Here is a 15928-nt window from a genome sequence, read left to right on the forward strand (position 1 = left end):
AATTGACAAGGCGCTAATGCGCCGCTGGCCCCGCCCGGCCCCGCCCCCGGCCCGGCCCGGCCCCGGGGGGGCGGCGGGCCCCGCACCGGCCTCCCCGCCGCCCGCCAGCCCGCGGGCACCGCGCGCCCCGCCCGTCCGGCCTCCGCCCCTCTGCGAACCGCGCGCGCCCTATCCCGCGGCCCAGAGCCCACTTACTCAACCCCTACCGGCCCAGGACCTCCCTCTCCAACCCTGCCAGCTCCAGGCTTCCCACCCCCAGTCTGGGACCCGGCACCCGCAATCCCGTTTCCATAACCCTGCCCACTTCCCTGCACCCTCCTCTCAGCCCAGTGCCTCTTCAGTGGCCCCTTTGGTCCCCAGCTCCTCCATTCCCCCCCCCACCGCCCAATCTTCTGTCTCGGCCCCCACCCCCCCTCTGGCCCCGCCCCCCCACCGAGCGGTCCCTGAGTCCCGCCTACCCCCATCTCCAGCCCCTCTGCCTTCCCGGGGGCCTAAAAGTCACCCCCAGCCCCACGCCCTCGGCGCGCGGGTCCCAGCCCTCCCACCTCATCCTTCCTCTTTTCGATTCTCCGCGAGTAGCCTCGGCCCCAGGCTTTGCTGGAAGAAAGGAGAAAAAGCAGGAAGGCACGGAGTCCTTCGCCTTCTCCCTGGCTGCGCTGTCCCCCTCGCGCGCGGGATGGGTTTGAGGTTGCTCTGGGCGCCCCGGGGGCCTCGGGAGGGAGCTCCTGCGTGGGCAGACGGGGAGATGTAGTCCCCTGTGGGAGCGGGGACCCAGGCCTGCGCGGGAACTGGGTCCCGCACCGCAGTAGTAGGGATTCCCAGGAGGAGAGGGGTAAAAAGCTCTCCCCCCGGGACCTATTCACACCCCGCCACGGAAAAATCCACTCAGCGGCCCGCGGGTGGGGTGCGCCACGCGGTGAGTAATCGCTCCGGCGGCCGCCGCCCGCCGACTCCAGGTAACGCCGGCTGCCCGGAGCGACGCAGTTTGTCTTCCTTCTTTTGCGCAAAGAGCCTTCTCCGTGTTATTATTTTTGGCCATTGCTCGAGTTTCGGGACCCCTCCCGGCCCGGGCGTCTCATCTCCCTCCTCCCGGTCCCCACCCCATGCGGGCGCCCAAGAATAAAGGGTTCCTGGCCTCCAAGGCGGCTGCGGATGGGGGTACCCGAAATGAGAGTTGGGGGGTGCAATTACCCACTTTGGGTCGCAGCCCCGCCCCCAGCTGCAGCGCCCAGGGAACGGAACGGCTTCAAGTCCCCTTTTCCAGGAGTCCCTTAGAGGCCTGGATTCTTTCCCCAGGTCCCCAACCAGTCAAGGGGGCAAAAGTGTCTCGGGGAGCTCAGGAGCCCCCATTGTTCTGCCCAATACTGAAGCCCCACCCTCTTCTACTTAAATCTCCAGTTCAGACTCCAGACTATCAAAAAACAAGATTGGGGGATGGGAGCCCATACGGGCCCAGGGCGCCCCTGCCCCATCTGAACTCTGGATGGAGAAGAGAGACAAGGAGAGGCGCTGCCATTTACTTTGGAAAACCAGGCCTTTTGTGCCTCAGTTTCTTCCTCTGCACAATGGGCACCACCCAGCCTAAGAGCTTCCGTGGGAAGACGCAAGGCAGCAGAAGTCTGTACAATCCAAGCTCTTAGCACAGCACTGGAGGATCTCCTGGAGCAGAGGTGACCCCCAGGCCTGCTTGTCCCCTCTGAAACATGGAGCCATAGTCCTACCTGCCAGGGGACCTAGAGGGTTAAGTGGAGGTGGCAGTTCTTGGCTGGAATTGAGTTTTTAGGATACTCACCACTACTCCCCCATGGCTCCTGTTTGCAGATGCTCTCACCCCCTTCCGGGAAGAGACGCCTCACCCCCTTCTGGGAGGATTTCAGGCTTCTGGAGCAAAACCTTGATTTTATTCCCCCCTCCATTTCTACTTCTCTTCCAGTCATTTTGGTTTTGGGAAAGGGCTCCCCCATCCATCCAGGTGCTCAGGCCAGAGACCTGGAAGTGCACGTGACAACTCTCTCCTTCGCTCATCCCTCACGTCCAATTCATCAGCAAATCCTGTTGGCTCTGATTCCAAAACACATCTCCATTCTGAGACTCCGACCCCTTCTCCCCACCCCATTCAGATCCAGGCCCCACGGTCTCCCTCAGGGATGCTTCCCGGCCTCCTCCGGGGCTTCTCTGATAACCCTTCTGCCTTTCTCTGCACACCAGGCAAAGGGAGCTTTGAAAAGCAGAAAAAGCAGATCTTTGCCCTGCCACCCTCTCGCCATCCTCTCCCCTCCTCTTCTTTCCTCTCCTCTTTCCCCTCCTCTCCCTCATTCCGCCCCAGCCATTGGAGCCCTGTTTCCCCAAACATACCAGGCTTGTTACTATGCGTATTGGCTGTTCCCTCTGCTGGAATGCTGTTCCCCACAGGTTCCCCAGTTAGCTCCTTCTCCTCCAGCAGGTCACAGGTCCAGTACCACCTCCTCAGAGAGGCCCTCCACCCTTCCCCCAGCACTCTCCCTCTCCTTCACTTTGTTTCATTGTTTTTGAAACGCAACTCTTCCAACCATTTCATTTCTTGTGCAACTGATTTTCTTTAGACCGTGGACAGCCTCAGCCCCTTTGGACCCCATGGTGGGCCCAGTGGGGGCTGAAAGCAAAGCACTCACTAAATATTTGCAAAAGCAGAGGATGGAGAACTTAGTCCCTCCAAGTAGCAAGAAAACTCAGTCCCAGCAAGTCATGCTGCCTGGGGTCCAAGCCTGGAACACACTCTCTGTCTTGCTGTGTGACCCTAGCTAGTAGACATCCCTCTCTTGTTCTTACCCATAGAAAGGGAGGGACCATTTTCCAATCCTGCCCAGCCCCACCCTGGAGTGTGACCTTTGCCCTTGGGTGACCTTTACCCCACACCTTTGACTTCAGGGAAAGGGAGTTGACCCCAGAGTGCCCTTAGGGCCCCCAGAAGTTTAACCCATTCCTCCCTAGTTCCATCATCTCCTTGAGGACAAAAGGGAGCTAGCGTCAACGGAACTTCTGACAAATATTGACCCAAGTCCTTGAAGTTGGCTGGGAACGTATAAGGGGCAGATGGAGGGAGGGCCTCCCCTCGGGCAGAGGGAGGGCCTCCCCTTGGGGTGGGGGAGGGACCCCTCCTTAGTCCTGCACCCTCCACTCAAAAACGTCACTTCTGGATTAGAGGTATTAGGTTGGGGGGGGCCTCCATCCCCAGCTCCCTCGTGATTCCAGGGCACTGAGGGTGCACCAGGGAGGGGGCAGTGGAAGCGGCACCTTCAGGGTCCTGTGGGGACCCACAAGCACTGGGAGGGAGCAAGGCTGAGAGCTGCCTCTCCCATTCTGAGAGCCCCGTGCTCAGGACCCCCCCCCCCCGCCCCCCCAGTATGGGACTAGCTGCCTGGTGTTCCAGGCAGGTGCTTTCAGGAATTAAGGGGCAGTGAGGGTCTGGACACCTGGTTCAGGGTCTGTGGCATAGGAAAGTAGGGCCTGTGTGTACCCTAGGCTTTATAATTTCTGCCCTGGAGGCTGAGCCTGGAGAGAAGGCATGCCTGGGTCCTCAGTTTAATGCACTCTGGACTTCAGGACTTGGAGGCGGGGCCTGGGGAGTTGCAGATCTGCCTAGGGGATCTGCCTGGAAAGTTGCAGACCTGCCCCAGGGAGGCCAGGTTCCCTGCCCATCTGTACCCTGAGAAGCCTCTGAAGTTTGGATCCCAGGAGGCACCAGCTGCTTTAGGGGGGCAGCCACATCCCTCCTTCCTCCCCCAACAACCCTCAGCAACAACCACCGGCGCCATGGTACCCTGCCTCCTCCCCAGCCTGTACCCTGCTTGGAGGTGGGGGTCAGCAGGGTCGTGGTGAGGGCGGCAAGGGACAAAGGGCGCTTGTCCGCTGCCTGCCTTGACCTTGGCTGCTGTGGCTTCCCGGACGCCTGGCCTGCCGCTGATTCACGCCCAGGCCGGCCTCAGCGCCCCCCGCCTGCCGCCCCCGGCCAGGCCGCCCCGGGGGGTAGGAAGTGGGGGGGGGGCGAGGGCGGCGCCGAGTCAACTTTCCCTCTTAAGCCCCGAAGGAATGTCGGCGGATTTCCTGAAACCCGACCCTGGCCGCCCGCCGGCCCGCCCGCCCCTCACCTGGACCGGCTCCCCCGGGAACAGCAGGAGGGGCGCGGGGGCTCACCTTGGGGGCCGGGGTCAAGTCCTCTTTCCGCTCAACCCCCCCAGCGGCCTAGTGCAGCGGAAAGGGGGCTGGGTGGGCGGCAATCAGCCTCTTTCCCTTCTCCCCTCGGGCGACCTGGGTGATCGACCAACTCCTCCAGCCTCAGTTTCTCCTTCTGCAAAAGGGCGCGGGGTGTCCCTCCTCCCTGATGCGCTTTAAGCAATGCCTCTTATGCCCAAAGGTCCCCTCCCATCATTGGCAGGGCTCTGCCGGCTTTTCTTTGCTTCTCTCCCTGTTACCTGGACAGAACCACTTTGCAGTCTGAGCGTGTTTCCTCACCCGTATAAAAGGGCAACGCTGCTGGTACCTATCTTATAAGGTTGTTGCAGGAAAAAGTGTTTTGTTGGAATGAATCAAGGACAGTAATTGTGGAGGGGTTAGGCGCACGCGGGCCTCTGGAATTAACATGTGTGGGCTTGAATGCTGTCTTTGCCAACGCGTCCCGGAGCCTAAGTTTCCCACCTGTGAAATGGGGGACAGTATTGGTCACAACACACAGGGCTGTTTCCCAAGGTGCGGACCTGGCGCGCGGGTGGGTTAGAAGCGGAATTCTGCTGGATTCTGGCGCAAACTGCGGGCTGGAGGCCCTAGCCGCCTGGTCGCAGCGGCCTAGCATGGGAGGGGAGGGGCGGGGAGGGGCGGGGCGGGGGAGGGGCCGCACCGGGATCCAGATGTTCGGGGTCCGCCAGGCACAGCCGCGCCTGATTAAGCCACGTGGGGGCCGGCCCGGGGCAGCTGAGATGAAAGCTCGGCCGCAGGCCGGGGGAGGGGGTGCGCCAGGCCCCCACCCGGGACACCCTCCTCCCGGGCCGGAACCTGAGCCGCCCTCTGACCCGCCGACCCTACGAGGCTGTCGCCCGGTCTGCAGGGGCGGAGCGTAGGTGGGGGACCCGCGGGCGGCTGCGCGGCTCTACAGGCACCTGCGCCAGGCATGCCAGCGAAAGCGGCGGCATCTTTGCGGAGGATCCGGGTTTAGAGGGGCGTCCCCACTCCCGTGCCTGGCGGAAAGGAAGCTGGGGGTACCCCCTAACCCGAGATTCGGCTCCTGGGGCTACAGTCCATCGCCCTGGGGTGTGATGGTTATGGAAGTCAGAAGTGTCGCTATTTGCCCCGTTTTCCCACGAGAATTAGAAATGTTAGCATCTCCCCCTCCCCTTGCTCCTGAGCGTACCTCTGTGTCCCCTCCCACTAAGCCCCAGCCCAGGGGTCTCCAGCCTTGGGGAGATAGGGACAGTTCCCCTAGGTCAGTGGATCAGGGCTGGGCCAGAGGCAGGCGAGGCTGAAGGAGCAAGGGAGGGGCTCAGAGGGCTCCCCAGAGGAGTCAAACTGCGCACAAGTTGTCTCCTTTCTAACCTGGGTGTCAAAGGAGAAGATGCCAGGCCTCAGCTGCCGGGTCCTGAGACCCTCACCTTCCTCCCTCTCCGTTCCCTGGTTGGACTCCAGCCCCATCGCCCTCCCTCCTCCTGCAACAAGCTCTTCGCCTCAGGACCCTCGCTGACCCTTGTAGCCCGGATACCCCTTTCTCCTCTTTCCCGCGTGGTAGGCGCACACATCTCCTTCTCCTCCCGGCTTTCCGCTCTCCTCGACATCCCTGGCGAATAGCCCCCTCCATCCCATCCCCCTATATATTTCCTTTTGGCACCAAGCGCCAGCAGAGATCCCCCGCCCGTGGGCACCAGGGAGGTGTCCTGGGATCCCCGCGATGGGATAGACGGTGGGGGCCGTGATGCACCTGTCCTGCCCGACCCGCACGCCGCGGGTGCCGCAGCTCAGCTCCCCCGCCCGCTCTCCGCATCTCCCACCCCCCCTTCCCAGGCTGCCTCGCTCGGGTGACGTCAGCGCCCCGGTCCCCGCCGCAGCCGCTGCATCCTCCGTGCCCGGCCTGAGCCGGAGTCCCCCGCACCCCCCGCGTTCCGCCCGGCCATGGCTGCGGTGGCATTGATGCCACTGCCGCTGCTGCTGCTGCTGCTGCTGTTGGCATCGCCGCCCGCCGCCTCCGCGCCGTCCGCCCGCGATCCCTTCGCCCCCCAGCTCGGGGACACGCAGAACTGCCAGCTGCGGTGCCGCGACCGCGACCTCGGCCCGCGGCCCTCGCAGGTGAGGCGCGTGCGGTGCCAGGTGCCAGCGGGGGACGCGTGATCTCTCCGAAGGGGGAGGCGTTGGGATGGGCTTATCTTGGATGACAGCAGGAGACTTTGGTGGTGGTGGGGTATCCTTGGGGAGGTAGGGGTCGGGAATGCGGAGATTCCTCCAGTGGAGGACGGGATGAGGTGCCCTCTGATGGGGAAGGGCTTGAGGATGCAGGTCCTTGTGATAAGGGGCTGATACCACCTCCTGGGCTCCCTCCGCACTCTGCTGCGTAAGGACCCTCCAGCACCCAACCCCCAGCTCCCTCAGGCCTGACGGTCCCCCCACCTCACTCCTCCCCCGCATCGTCTTCCCTCCCCACCCAGAGCTACAGCCCCTGCTCATACCACCACTCCCCAGGATTCAAGCCTGATCTGAGTGTGACCAAAACCCCCTCCTCTGAGCCTCCCCCTCCTCCTCCAGGTCTGAGAATCCTTCTCCATCTCTCCCCTCCTCCCTGGAGCCTAGTTGGGGGAAGGCTCATTTCTCTCCACCTTCACTGTCCAGTTCTCTTCTCAAGCTCCCTCCCCATCTCCCTCCTCAGAGCTAAGAGCCCCCACTAATATTTGTAGCCTCTCCCAACTTCATCTCCATCTGGCTAGATTTGGTGGGGAGCGGGAAAGCCTTCCCCTGCCTCCCCTGAATGCTCCGATCCCCCCACCCTCCTCCCGCCCCTCCCCATGACTTGAGCTCCGTGTCCCACCCTCCCCCAGGCGGGGCTGGAGGGCGCCTCCGAGTCTCCCTATGACAGAGCTGTTCTGATCAGCGCTTGCGAGCGTGGCTGCCGCCTCTTCTCCATCTGCCGATTCGTGGCCAGGAGCTCCAAGCCTAATGCCACCCAAACTGAGTGTGAAGCAGGTGAGGGCCCGCCGGCAGGGTGTACCAGGGTGGGAAGAGGTGACCTGGGAAGGGCCGTCCCCAGTCACCCCCTCCCACTTCCCACAGCCTGCGTGGAAGCCTATGTGAAGGAGGCAGAGCAGCAGGCCTGTAGCCACGGCTGCTGGAGCCAGCCTGCGGAGCCTGAGCCGGAGCAGAAGGTGGGCCTCCGACTGCGCCTGGGTCCCCTTTCCCAATACTCCCCCCTGCTTGACCTCATGGGAAATCTTCATTCAAAAGCAGAGACTCTGCCAGACTCTGCGTTCTTTGCCAGGCCTGCCGGGCAACCCCCATCCAGCCCCGTCATGTCTCCAGCCTTAGTTGTCATCTCTGTGACATGCAACAGTGCCCCCCATGCCCCACCACCTTTTGAAGAATAAGTGGCAGAAAACAGCCACCGTTTATCAAATATCTGTCCTGGTTCGAGCCTGACTTCAACCTGTCCCAAATGTCTTTGTGTCACTCGGAGGCACCAGGGACAATGTCACCCCCATTTAGTGTCCAGGGGACAGCCTCCCAGGTCATACACAGGGCTGTGCAAGGGGCGAGATTTGAAGCCACCAGGGCTGTGGCCACTCCTCACCTCACTCATCTTAGGCACCCCCTTCCCCTGTGATTAGCTGGTGGTCACTGTCCCCTGGAGGGGCTCAGAACTGCGACTCAGAGTGGAGCAGCCTTGCCTTGCGAGCATGCACACGCTGCCTTGTGGGAGAAATAATAACCGCTCATCGATGTAGTCCAAGCAATGCTGCATCAGGGGAAACTGAGGCACAGAAAGTCATGTAGCACAGCCAGAGACCTAGGGGCTGGGACTCTGCAGAAAGCCCTTTCACCACTTCTCCCATTTTTCCTCCACCCCTTCCCAGCTTTCACTGCTGTTCAGAAAAGCTCACTGCACTGTCAGCCCTTCCGATTCAGAGCTCCCTCTTTTTCGTTTTGTTTTGTTTTGTTTCGTGTTTTGTTTCGAGATGAAGTCTTGCTCTGTTGCCCAGCCTGGAGTGCAGTGGCACAATCTCGGCTCACTGCAGCCTCCGCCTCCCTGGTTCATGTGGTTCTCCTGACTCAGCCTCCTTTGCAGCTGAGATTACAGGCACCCACCACTACAATCGGCTACTTTTTGTATTTTTAGTAGAGACAGGATTTCATCATGTTGGCCAGGCTGATCTTGAACTCCTGACCTCAAGTGATCTTCCCACGTTGGCCTCCCAAAGTGCTGGGATTACAGGCGTGAGCCACCATGCCTGGCCATTAGAGCTCTGTCTTGACGCTGTCAAAATAAGAATAATGAGGATGGGCCGGGCGCGGTGGCTCAAGCCTGTAATCCCAGCACTTTGGGAGGCCGAGACGGGCGGATCACGAGGTCAGGAGATCGAGACCACACTGGCTAACATGGTGAAACCCCGTCTCTACTAAAAAATACAAAAAATTAGCCGGGCAAGGTGGCGGGCGCCTGTGGTCCCAGCTACTTGGGAGGCTGAGGCGGGAGAATGGCGTGAACCCAGGAGGCGGAGCTTGCAGTGAGCTGAGATCCGGGCACTGCACTCCAGCCTGGGCCACAGAGCGAGACTCCGTCTCAAAAAAAAAAAAAAAAAAAAGAAAAAAAGAATAATGAGGATGATGATATTTTTAGTCGTAGGGACTACTACGCATTAAGTGGCTGTGCTGTGCCAGGCACTTGGCAGGCATCCTCTAGTTGAAATTTCATGGCTACTCCATGAGGGAAGAGAATGGTGCACATTTTAGGGCTCAGAGAGCACAATCCACTTCCCTAAGGGTACACAGGAAGCCAACTGCCACGCTGAGATCTGTGTTCACTGTAAGAAGTCCAATTGGCTCAAATCACTTAGCCACATCCAATCCAAGTGAATTCTCCCAGCTCCCCTCCTGTTAGTTTATTTATTCATTTATTTATTTGAGATGGAGTGTCACTGTTTCACCCAGGCTAGAGTTCAGTGGTATGATCTTGGCTTACTGCAACCTTTGCCTCCCGGATTCAAGTAAATCTCATGCCTCAGCCTCCCAGGTAGCTGAGATTTCAGGCGTGCACCATCATGCCTGGCTAATTTTTGTATTTTTAGTAGAGACAGGGTTTCGCCATGTTGTCCAGGCTGGTCTCGAACTTCTGGCCTCAAGTGATCTGCCTGCCTTGGCCTTCCAAAGTGTTGGGAATTACAGGCGTGAGCCACCGCACCCTGCCCCCTCCCATCATTGGTTAATACCCTATTTTGGTGCCATCTTTGTGTCTTGGACCTTTTTTCGTCAGAGAACGGTCCTGGAGGCTCCAAGTGGGGCCCTCTCCCTCTTGGACTTGTTTTCCACCCTCTGCAATGACCTCGTCAACTCAGCCCAGGGATTTGTCTCCTCCACCTGGACATACTACTTGCAGACTGACAATGGGAAGGTGGTGGTGTTTCAGGTGAGACCCCTGACAGGAGCCATGCCACAGTGGCAGATGGGTGGGCAGGGTAAGAAGCTGGGATGCATTTACTCTTGGCTCATGAGATGCAAAGTCCACAGTGGGTGAGCTTCAGGCACAGCTGGATCCAGGGGCTCAGTGTCTCACTCCGTGCCTTGACTCTGCTTTCTTCTGTGGTGGCTTCATTCCCAGGCATTTACTTCCTCTTGGCAGTAAGGCGGATGCCAGAGGCTCTAGGTCATAAACACTTTGGGTTTTTATTTTTTTTATTTTTATTTTTTTGAGATGGAGTCTCATTCTTGTTGCCCAGGCTGGAGTGCAATGGCATGATTTCAGCTCACTGCAACCTCTGCCTCCCAGGTTCAAGTGATTCTCCTGCCTCAGCCTCCCGCCTCAGCCTCCTGGGTAGCTGGGATTACTGGTGGCCACCACCACACCTGCCTAATTTTTGTATTTTTAATAGAGATGGGTTTCCACCATGTTGGTCAGGCTGGTCTCGAACTCCTGACCTCAGGTGATTTACCCGCCTCAGTCTCCCAAAGTACTGGGAGTACAGGCATCAGCCACTGCGCCCAGCCCCATCTGGGGTTTTAACTGAGCTGGGATTTACTCTGATTGGCCCTGGATGGATCATATGACCATCTCTCAGGCAATCCACTGGCTTGGTCTGGATCATGTTCCTACTTCCAGAGCTAAAGGATGGGGTTAAGGCAAATGGAGGAGTCCATGAAAGCAGAAAACAACATTCCTGACATCAAGCCCACAGCGCGTGGGATGGTGTCCTCCCTACTGTCTCCCCAGGAGAACTGGGTATCAGCTGGGCGTGGGACATGGCCGTCACAGAGGGCCTGCCTGGGCCCAGGAATGCTGTTCTCACAGGCCTCTCTGTGCTGTCTTGTTCCTGGTCCAGACCCAGCCCGTAGTGGAGAGCCTCGGCTTCCAGGGGGGCCGTCTGCAGCGCGTGGAGGTGACCTGGCGAGGCTCCCACCCTGAAGCCCTGGAGGTGCACGTGGGTAAGGTGCAACCTAGACCAGTGTTCCTTCCATGGGTGACCCCACTGCCACAAGGAGTCTGCCTGGCAAACAGACCCTCTAGGATTGGGATCTCCATCTCTCAAGTCCTGGGTTCTATGGCTCATCCCCCAGGGCTCCACGGCCCATCTCCCAGGGTTCCATGGTCCATCTTCCAGGGTTCCGTGGTCCATCTCCCAGGATTCCATGGTCCACCTCCCAAAGTTCCATGGCCCATCTCGCCAGGTTCCATGGCCCATTTCCCTGGGTTCCGTGGTCCATCTACCAGGGATCCATGGTCCACCTCCCAGGGTTCCATGGTCCACCTCCCAGGGATCCATGGTCCACCTCCCAGGGTTCCATGGTCCACCTCCCAGGGATCCATGGTCCACCTCCCAGGGATCCATGGTCCACCTCCCAGGGTTCCATGGTCCACCTCCCAGGGTTCCATGGTCCATCTCCCAGGGATCCATGGTCCACCTCCCAGGGTTCCATGGATTCGTCTCCTAGGGTCATCTCCTAGGGTCCATATCCCAGGGTTTCATGGGTTCATCTCTCAGGGTTCCATGGTTCATCCCCTAGGATTCTGCAGTTCATCTCCCAGGGTTCTGTGGTCCATCCCCCAGGGTTCTGTGGTCCATCCCTGAGGGTTCTGCAGTCCATCTCCCAGGGTTCCGTGGTCCCTCTCTCAGCATTCTGTGGTCCATCTCCCAGGGCTCTGATCTCTATTCCAGGACTCCATGACCCAGGTCCTGACCTCCTCCCTCCTGGTCATGGTTATTGTGGCTGCTTGGCAAAGACCTGGTGGTCGCTGAGTGGTAGCTGATCTCTCAGACCCTGTAGGCCCCCTGGACAAGGTGAGGAAGGCCAAGATCCGAGTCAAGACCAGCAGCAAGGCCAAGGTGGAGTCTGAAGAGCCACAGGACAATGACTTCCTCAGTTGCATGTCCCGGTGGGTGGCAGGACCCTGGGGGTGGGAGGGGGGTGGGACTGGAGGTGTGGGTCTCCCTGGCCCCGGCCCGGGCAGCTGAGTGGTGCCTGCCGGGCGGGGCAGGCGCTCGGGTCTGCCTCGCTGGATCCTGGCCTGCTGCCTCTTCCTCTCCGTGCTGGTTATGCTGTGGCTGAGCTGCTCCACCCTGGTGACCGCGCCTGGCCAGCACCTCAAGTTCCAGGTGGGTGGGATCTGTGAATGGCACTGGGCTGAGGGAGGGGATGGAGGCAGAGAGAGCTGCTTGCTGGCCCTGGCTTTGGCCACCTGCTCCCACAGACACCAGGACCTCAGACTTTTTTTTTCTTTTTTTCATATATATATGTACATTTTGAGACAGAGTCTAGCTCTGTCGCCCAGACTGGAGTGCAGTGGCACCATCTCGGCTCACTGCAACCCCCACCTCCCGGGTTCAAGCAATTCTGCTGCCTCAGCCTCCCCAGTAGCTGGGATTACAGGTGTGGGCCACCATGTCCAGCTAATTTTTGTATTTTTAGTAGAGATGGGGTTTCGCCATGTTGGCCAGGCTGGTCTTGGGCTCCTGACCTCAGGTGATCCATCCACCTCAGCCTCCCAAGGTGCTGGGATTACAGATGTGAGCCACCACGCCCAGCCACCATATATATATACTTATACATATATATACACACACACATATACATATACATATATATATACACACACATATATACATATATACACACACACACATATATATATATTTAAGACAGGATCTCACTCTTTCACCCAGGATAGAGTGTGGTGCAATCACAGCTCACTGCAGCCTCGGCCTCCCTGGCTCAAGCGATTCTCCTGCCTCAGCCTCCTGAGTAGCTGGGACCATAGGCACTTGCCACCATACCCCACTAATTTTTGTATTTTTTGTAGAGATGGGGACTGTGTTGCCCAGGCTGGTCTCGAACTCCTGGGCTCAAGCGATCCACTCGCCTTGCCCTTCCAAAGTGCCAGGATGACAGGCATGAGCCAACTCCCCCAGCCAGGACCTCAGACTTGCTGCATGACCTGGAGCCACTTTCTTCACTGCCCTTTGAATTGGCAGAAGAACATCCACTCTTCTTCTCCTTTTTTTTTTTTTTTTTTTTTTTGAGATGGAGTCTCTCTCTGTCACCAGGCTAGAGTGCGGTGGCACAATCTCGGCTTACTGCAACCTCTGCCTCCCAGGTTCAAGCAATTCTCCTGTCTCAGCCTCCCGAGGACTAGAGGTGCAAGCCACCATGCCTGGCTAATTTTTGTAGTTTTAGTAGAGATGGGGTTTCACCATGTTGGCCAGGATGGTCTCGATCTCTTGACCTTGTGATCCTCCCACCTCGGCCTCCCAAAGTGCTGGGATTACAGGCATGAGCCACCACACCCAGCAGAACATCTACTCTTAGTTGGGGAGACAGGAAGTCAGAGGTGGCCACACTTCTGTGGTGTGGGCCTCACCTCTGTGGTGCCCAGGTATGTTGGTGACACCTCTGTGGTGCCCAGAGCCTGGGCAACATAGTGAAACCTAGTCACTACAAATAATTTAAAAATTAGCTAGACGTGGCCAGGCACAGTGGCTCAAGCCTGTAATCCCAGCACTTTGGGAGGCTGAGGCAGGCGAATCACCTGAGGTCAGAAGATTGAGACCATCCTGGCTAACACGGTGAAACCCCGTCTCTACTAAAAGTACAAAAAAATTAGCCGGGCGTGGTCACGGGCGCCTGTAGTCCCGGTTACCTGGGAGGCTGAGGCAGGAGAATGGTGTGAACCTGGGAGGCGGAGCTTGCAGTGAGCTGAGATCGCGCCACTGCACTCCACCCTGGGCGACAGAGAGGAGCAAGACTCCGTCTCAAAAAAAAAAAAAAAAAGAAAGAAAGAAAGAGAAGAAAAGAAAAAATTAGCTAGACGTGAAGGTGCATGTTTGTGATCCCAGCTACTTGGGAAGCTGAGATGGGAGGATCACTTGAGCCTGAGAGTTTGAAGCTGCAGTGAGCTGTGATGGCACCACTGCACTCCAGCCTGGACAACAGAGCAAGACCCCATCGAACACACACATACACACACACACACACACACACAGAGTCCAGGTGGCTCACACCTGTAATCTCGGCACTTTGGGAGGCTGAGGTGGGCAGATCACTTCAGGTCAGGAGTTCGAGACCAGCCTGGCCAACATGGTGAAACCCTGTCTCTACTAATAATACAAAAATTAGCTGGGCGTGGTGACGTGCACCTGTAGTCCCAGTTACTCAGGAGGCTGAGAAAGGAGAATCCCTTGAACCCGGGAGGCGGAGGTTGCAGTGAGCCGAGATGGCGCCACTGCACTCCAGCCTGGGCGACAGAGAGAGGCTCTCAAAGAATAAAAATAGGCCGGGCGCGGTGGCTCAAGCTTGTAATCCCAGCACTTTGGGAGGCCGAGACGGGCGGATCACGAGGTCGGGAGATCGAGACCATCCTGGCTAACACGGTGAAACCCCGTCTCTACTAAAAAATACAAAAAAAAAAAACTAGCCGGGCGAGGTGGCGGGCACCTGTAGTGCCAGCTACTCTGGAGGCTGAGGCAGGAGAATGGCGTAAACCCGGGAGGCGGAGCTTGCAGTGAGCTGAGATCCGGCCACAGCACTCCAGCCTGGGCGACAGAGCCAGACTCCGTCTCAAAAAAAAAAAAAAAAAAAAAAAGAATAAAAATAAAAAAAATCAGAGGTGGGAAGGAGACTCGTCAGGGTCGGGGGCTTGGCTGCTCTGCTTCTCTCTACTTCCCTCCTCCCCTCTCTTCCTGCAGCCTCTGACCCTGGAGCAGCACAAGGGCTTCATGATTGAGCCTGATTGGCCCCTGTACCCTCCGCCGTCGCACGCCTATGAGGACAGCCCGCCACCCTACAAGCTGAAGCTGGATCTGACCAAGCTGTAGGCCTCCGCTGGCCCCATCACTGCCAACTGCAGGGGCCCCTCGGGCCTCACTTGCCCTGAGCCCAGGAGTCCAAGGGTAGGGCGGGTCCAGCCTTGAGCCCCTCCACCCCCAAATCTTTCCTCTCTTCCCAGTCCCACCCCTTGCCCCACAGAGTCCTGGGGACGCAGTGTCCCAGCTGGGAGGAGGGCGGGATCGGGCGCTGGTTCTTCCTTGTCCCCGCTTTCTCTGGGGCTTGCTACTTTTTGTCTTCTATTGTGTGGCTTTCTCAGTATTTGAACCCCAGTCCTGTGTCGCCATCCTTTTTCCTTCTCTGTCCCCTCTCTGCGGGGGCTGAGGCTGAGGGGGAGCTGCATCTTGCTAAGGCTTCTCCCTTCTCCCCATCCCGATCTCCAGAGACCCAGCTTCCGAGAGATGGGGTGTGGGCATCTCCATGCCCTGACAGTGTGTGCCTGGGGCTTGTCTGGGGCTGGGGAGGAATAAACCATGTATATAAAAGAGTCTCAGGCTGAGCCTGCTTCTGTTCGGTTGTCTGTCTGCCCTTGGGGTGTGGCCCATGCCTAGCTGTGACCCCTGCCGAGCAGGACCTTTCTGACATGGGAAAGTCCTGGAAACCCAGGTGGCACCAGGGACTGAAAGTAGCTGTCTCTCGGAAGGGCACTCCCTCTGCTCTAACTTCCCTGTGCTGAGAGTCACCCTCTCAGCTACAGATGTACCTGGAAAACTGGCTTGTGGCCAGGCGCAGCGGCTCATGCCTGTAATCCTAGAACTTTAGGAGACCGAGGCAGGAGAATCATTGGAGCCCAGAAGTTCCAGACTGTCCTGGGCAACATAGCAAGTCCCCATCTCTACCAAAAAAAAAAAAAAAAAGCATATATGTATATAATTAACTGGGTGTGGTGACTTGAGCCTGTGGTCCCAGCAACTCGGGAGGCTGAGGTGGGAGGATTGCTTGAGGCGGGGAGGTGGAGGCTGCAGTGAACTATGATTGCCCCACTGAACTCCAGCCTGGGTGACAGAGCATGACTCTGTCTCAAAAAAAAAAAAAAAAAAAAGTGGCTTGTGCCACCCATCTGACAGGGGCAGTTCAGCGTCCCTTCCTGTGCCTGATGTCCCTCCCATGAAGGGACAAGTTGCATGTTGAAGAGGACTTGATTTTGTAGCCACCTGGCTTCCAGTCTACTTTTTTTGGAGACAGAATCTAGCTCTGTCGCCCAGGTTGGAGTGTGGTGGCACGATCTCAGCTCATTGCAACCTCCGCCTCCCGGTGGCATGTTCTCAGCTCACTGCAACCTCTGCCTCCCGGGTTCCAGTGATTCTCCTGCCTCAGTCTCCAAGTAGGTGGGATTACAGGCGCACGCCACCACGCCCAGCTAATTTTGGTATTTTCAATAGAGACGCAG

At 58.3% G+C, this 15928-nt stretch overlaps 1 protein-coding gene across 1 annotated transcript; it reads left to right on the forward strand.

Moving 5' to 3' along the window:
- Positions 1-610: 610 nt before the first annotated feature.
- TMEM59L (transmembrane protein 59 like) lies at positions 611-15025 on the forward strand. The gene is made up of 9 exons (XM_025367068.1): positions 611-687; positions 6028-6309; positions 7053-7197; positions 7285-7376; positions 9479-9631; positions 10542-10644; positions 11476-11593; positions 11696-11813; positions 14400-15025. The coding sequence occupies exons 2-9, from the start codon at positions 6136-6138 to the stop codon at positions 14526-14528; spliced, it is 1032 nt and encodes a 343-aa protein (XP_025222853.1). The 5' UTR covers positions 611-687; positions 6028-6135; the 3' UTR covers positions 14529-15025.
- Positions 15026-15928: the final 903 nt, after the last annotated feature.

The sequence above is a fragment of the Theropithecus gelada genome, chromosome 19 (genome assembly GCF_003255815.1).
Source record: "Theropithecus gelada isolate Dixy chromosome 19, Tgel_1.0, whole genome shotgun sequence".
In the NCBI taxonomy this organism is placed as follows: Eukaryota; Metazoa; Chordata; class Mammalia; order Primates; family Cercopithecidae; genus Theropithecus; species Theropithecus gelada.

Excerpts from the sequence above, each read along its gene's own strand:
- TMEM59L (XM_025367068.1), top strand. The coding sequence starts at position 6,136 with ATGGCTGCGGTGGCATTGATGCCACTGCCGCTGCTGCTGCTGCTGCTG. Across the intron at positions 7,198-7,284 it reads CCAAACTGAGTGTGAAGCAG|CCTGCGTGGAAGCCTATGTG; the intron begins GTGAGGGCCCGC and ends CACTTCCCACAG. Across the intron at positions 7,377-9,478 it reads AGCCTGAGCCGGAGCAGAAG|AGAACGGTCCTGGAGGCTCC; the intron begins GTGGGCCTCCGA and ends TTTTTTCGTCAG.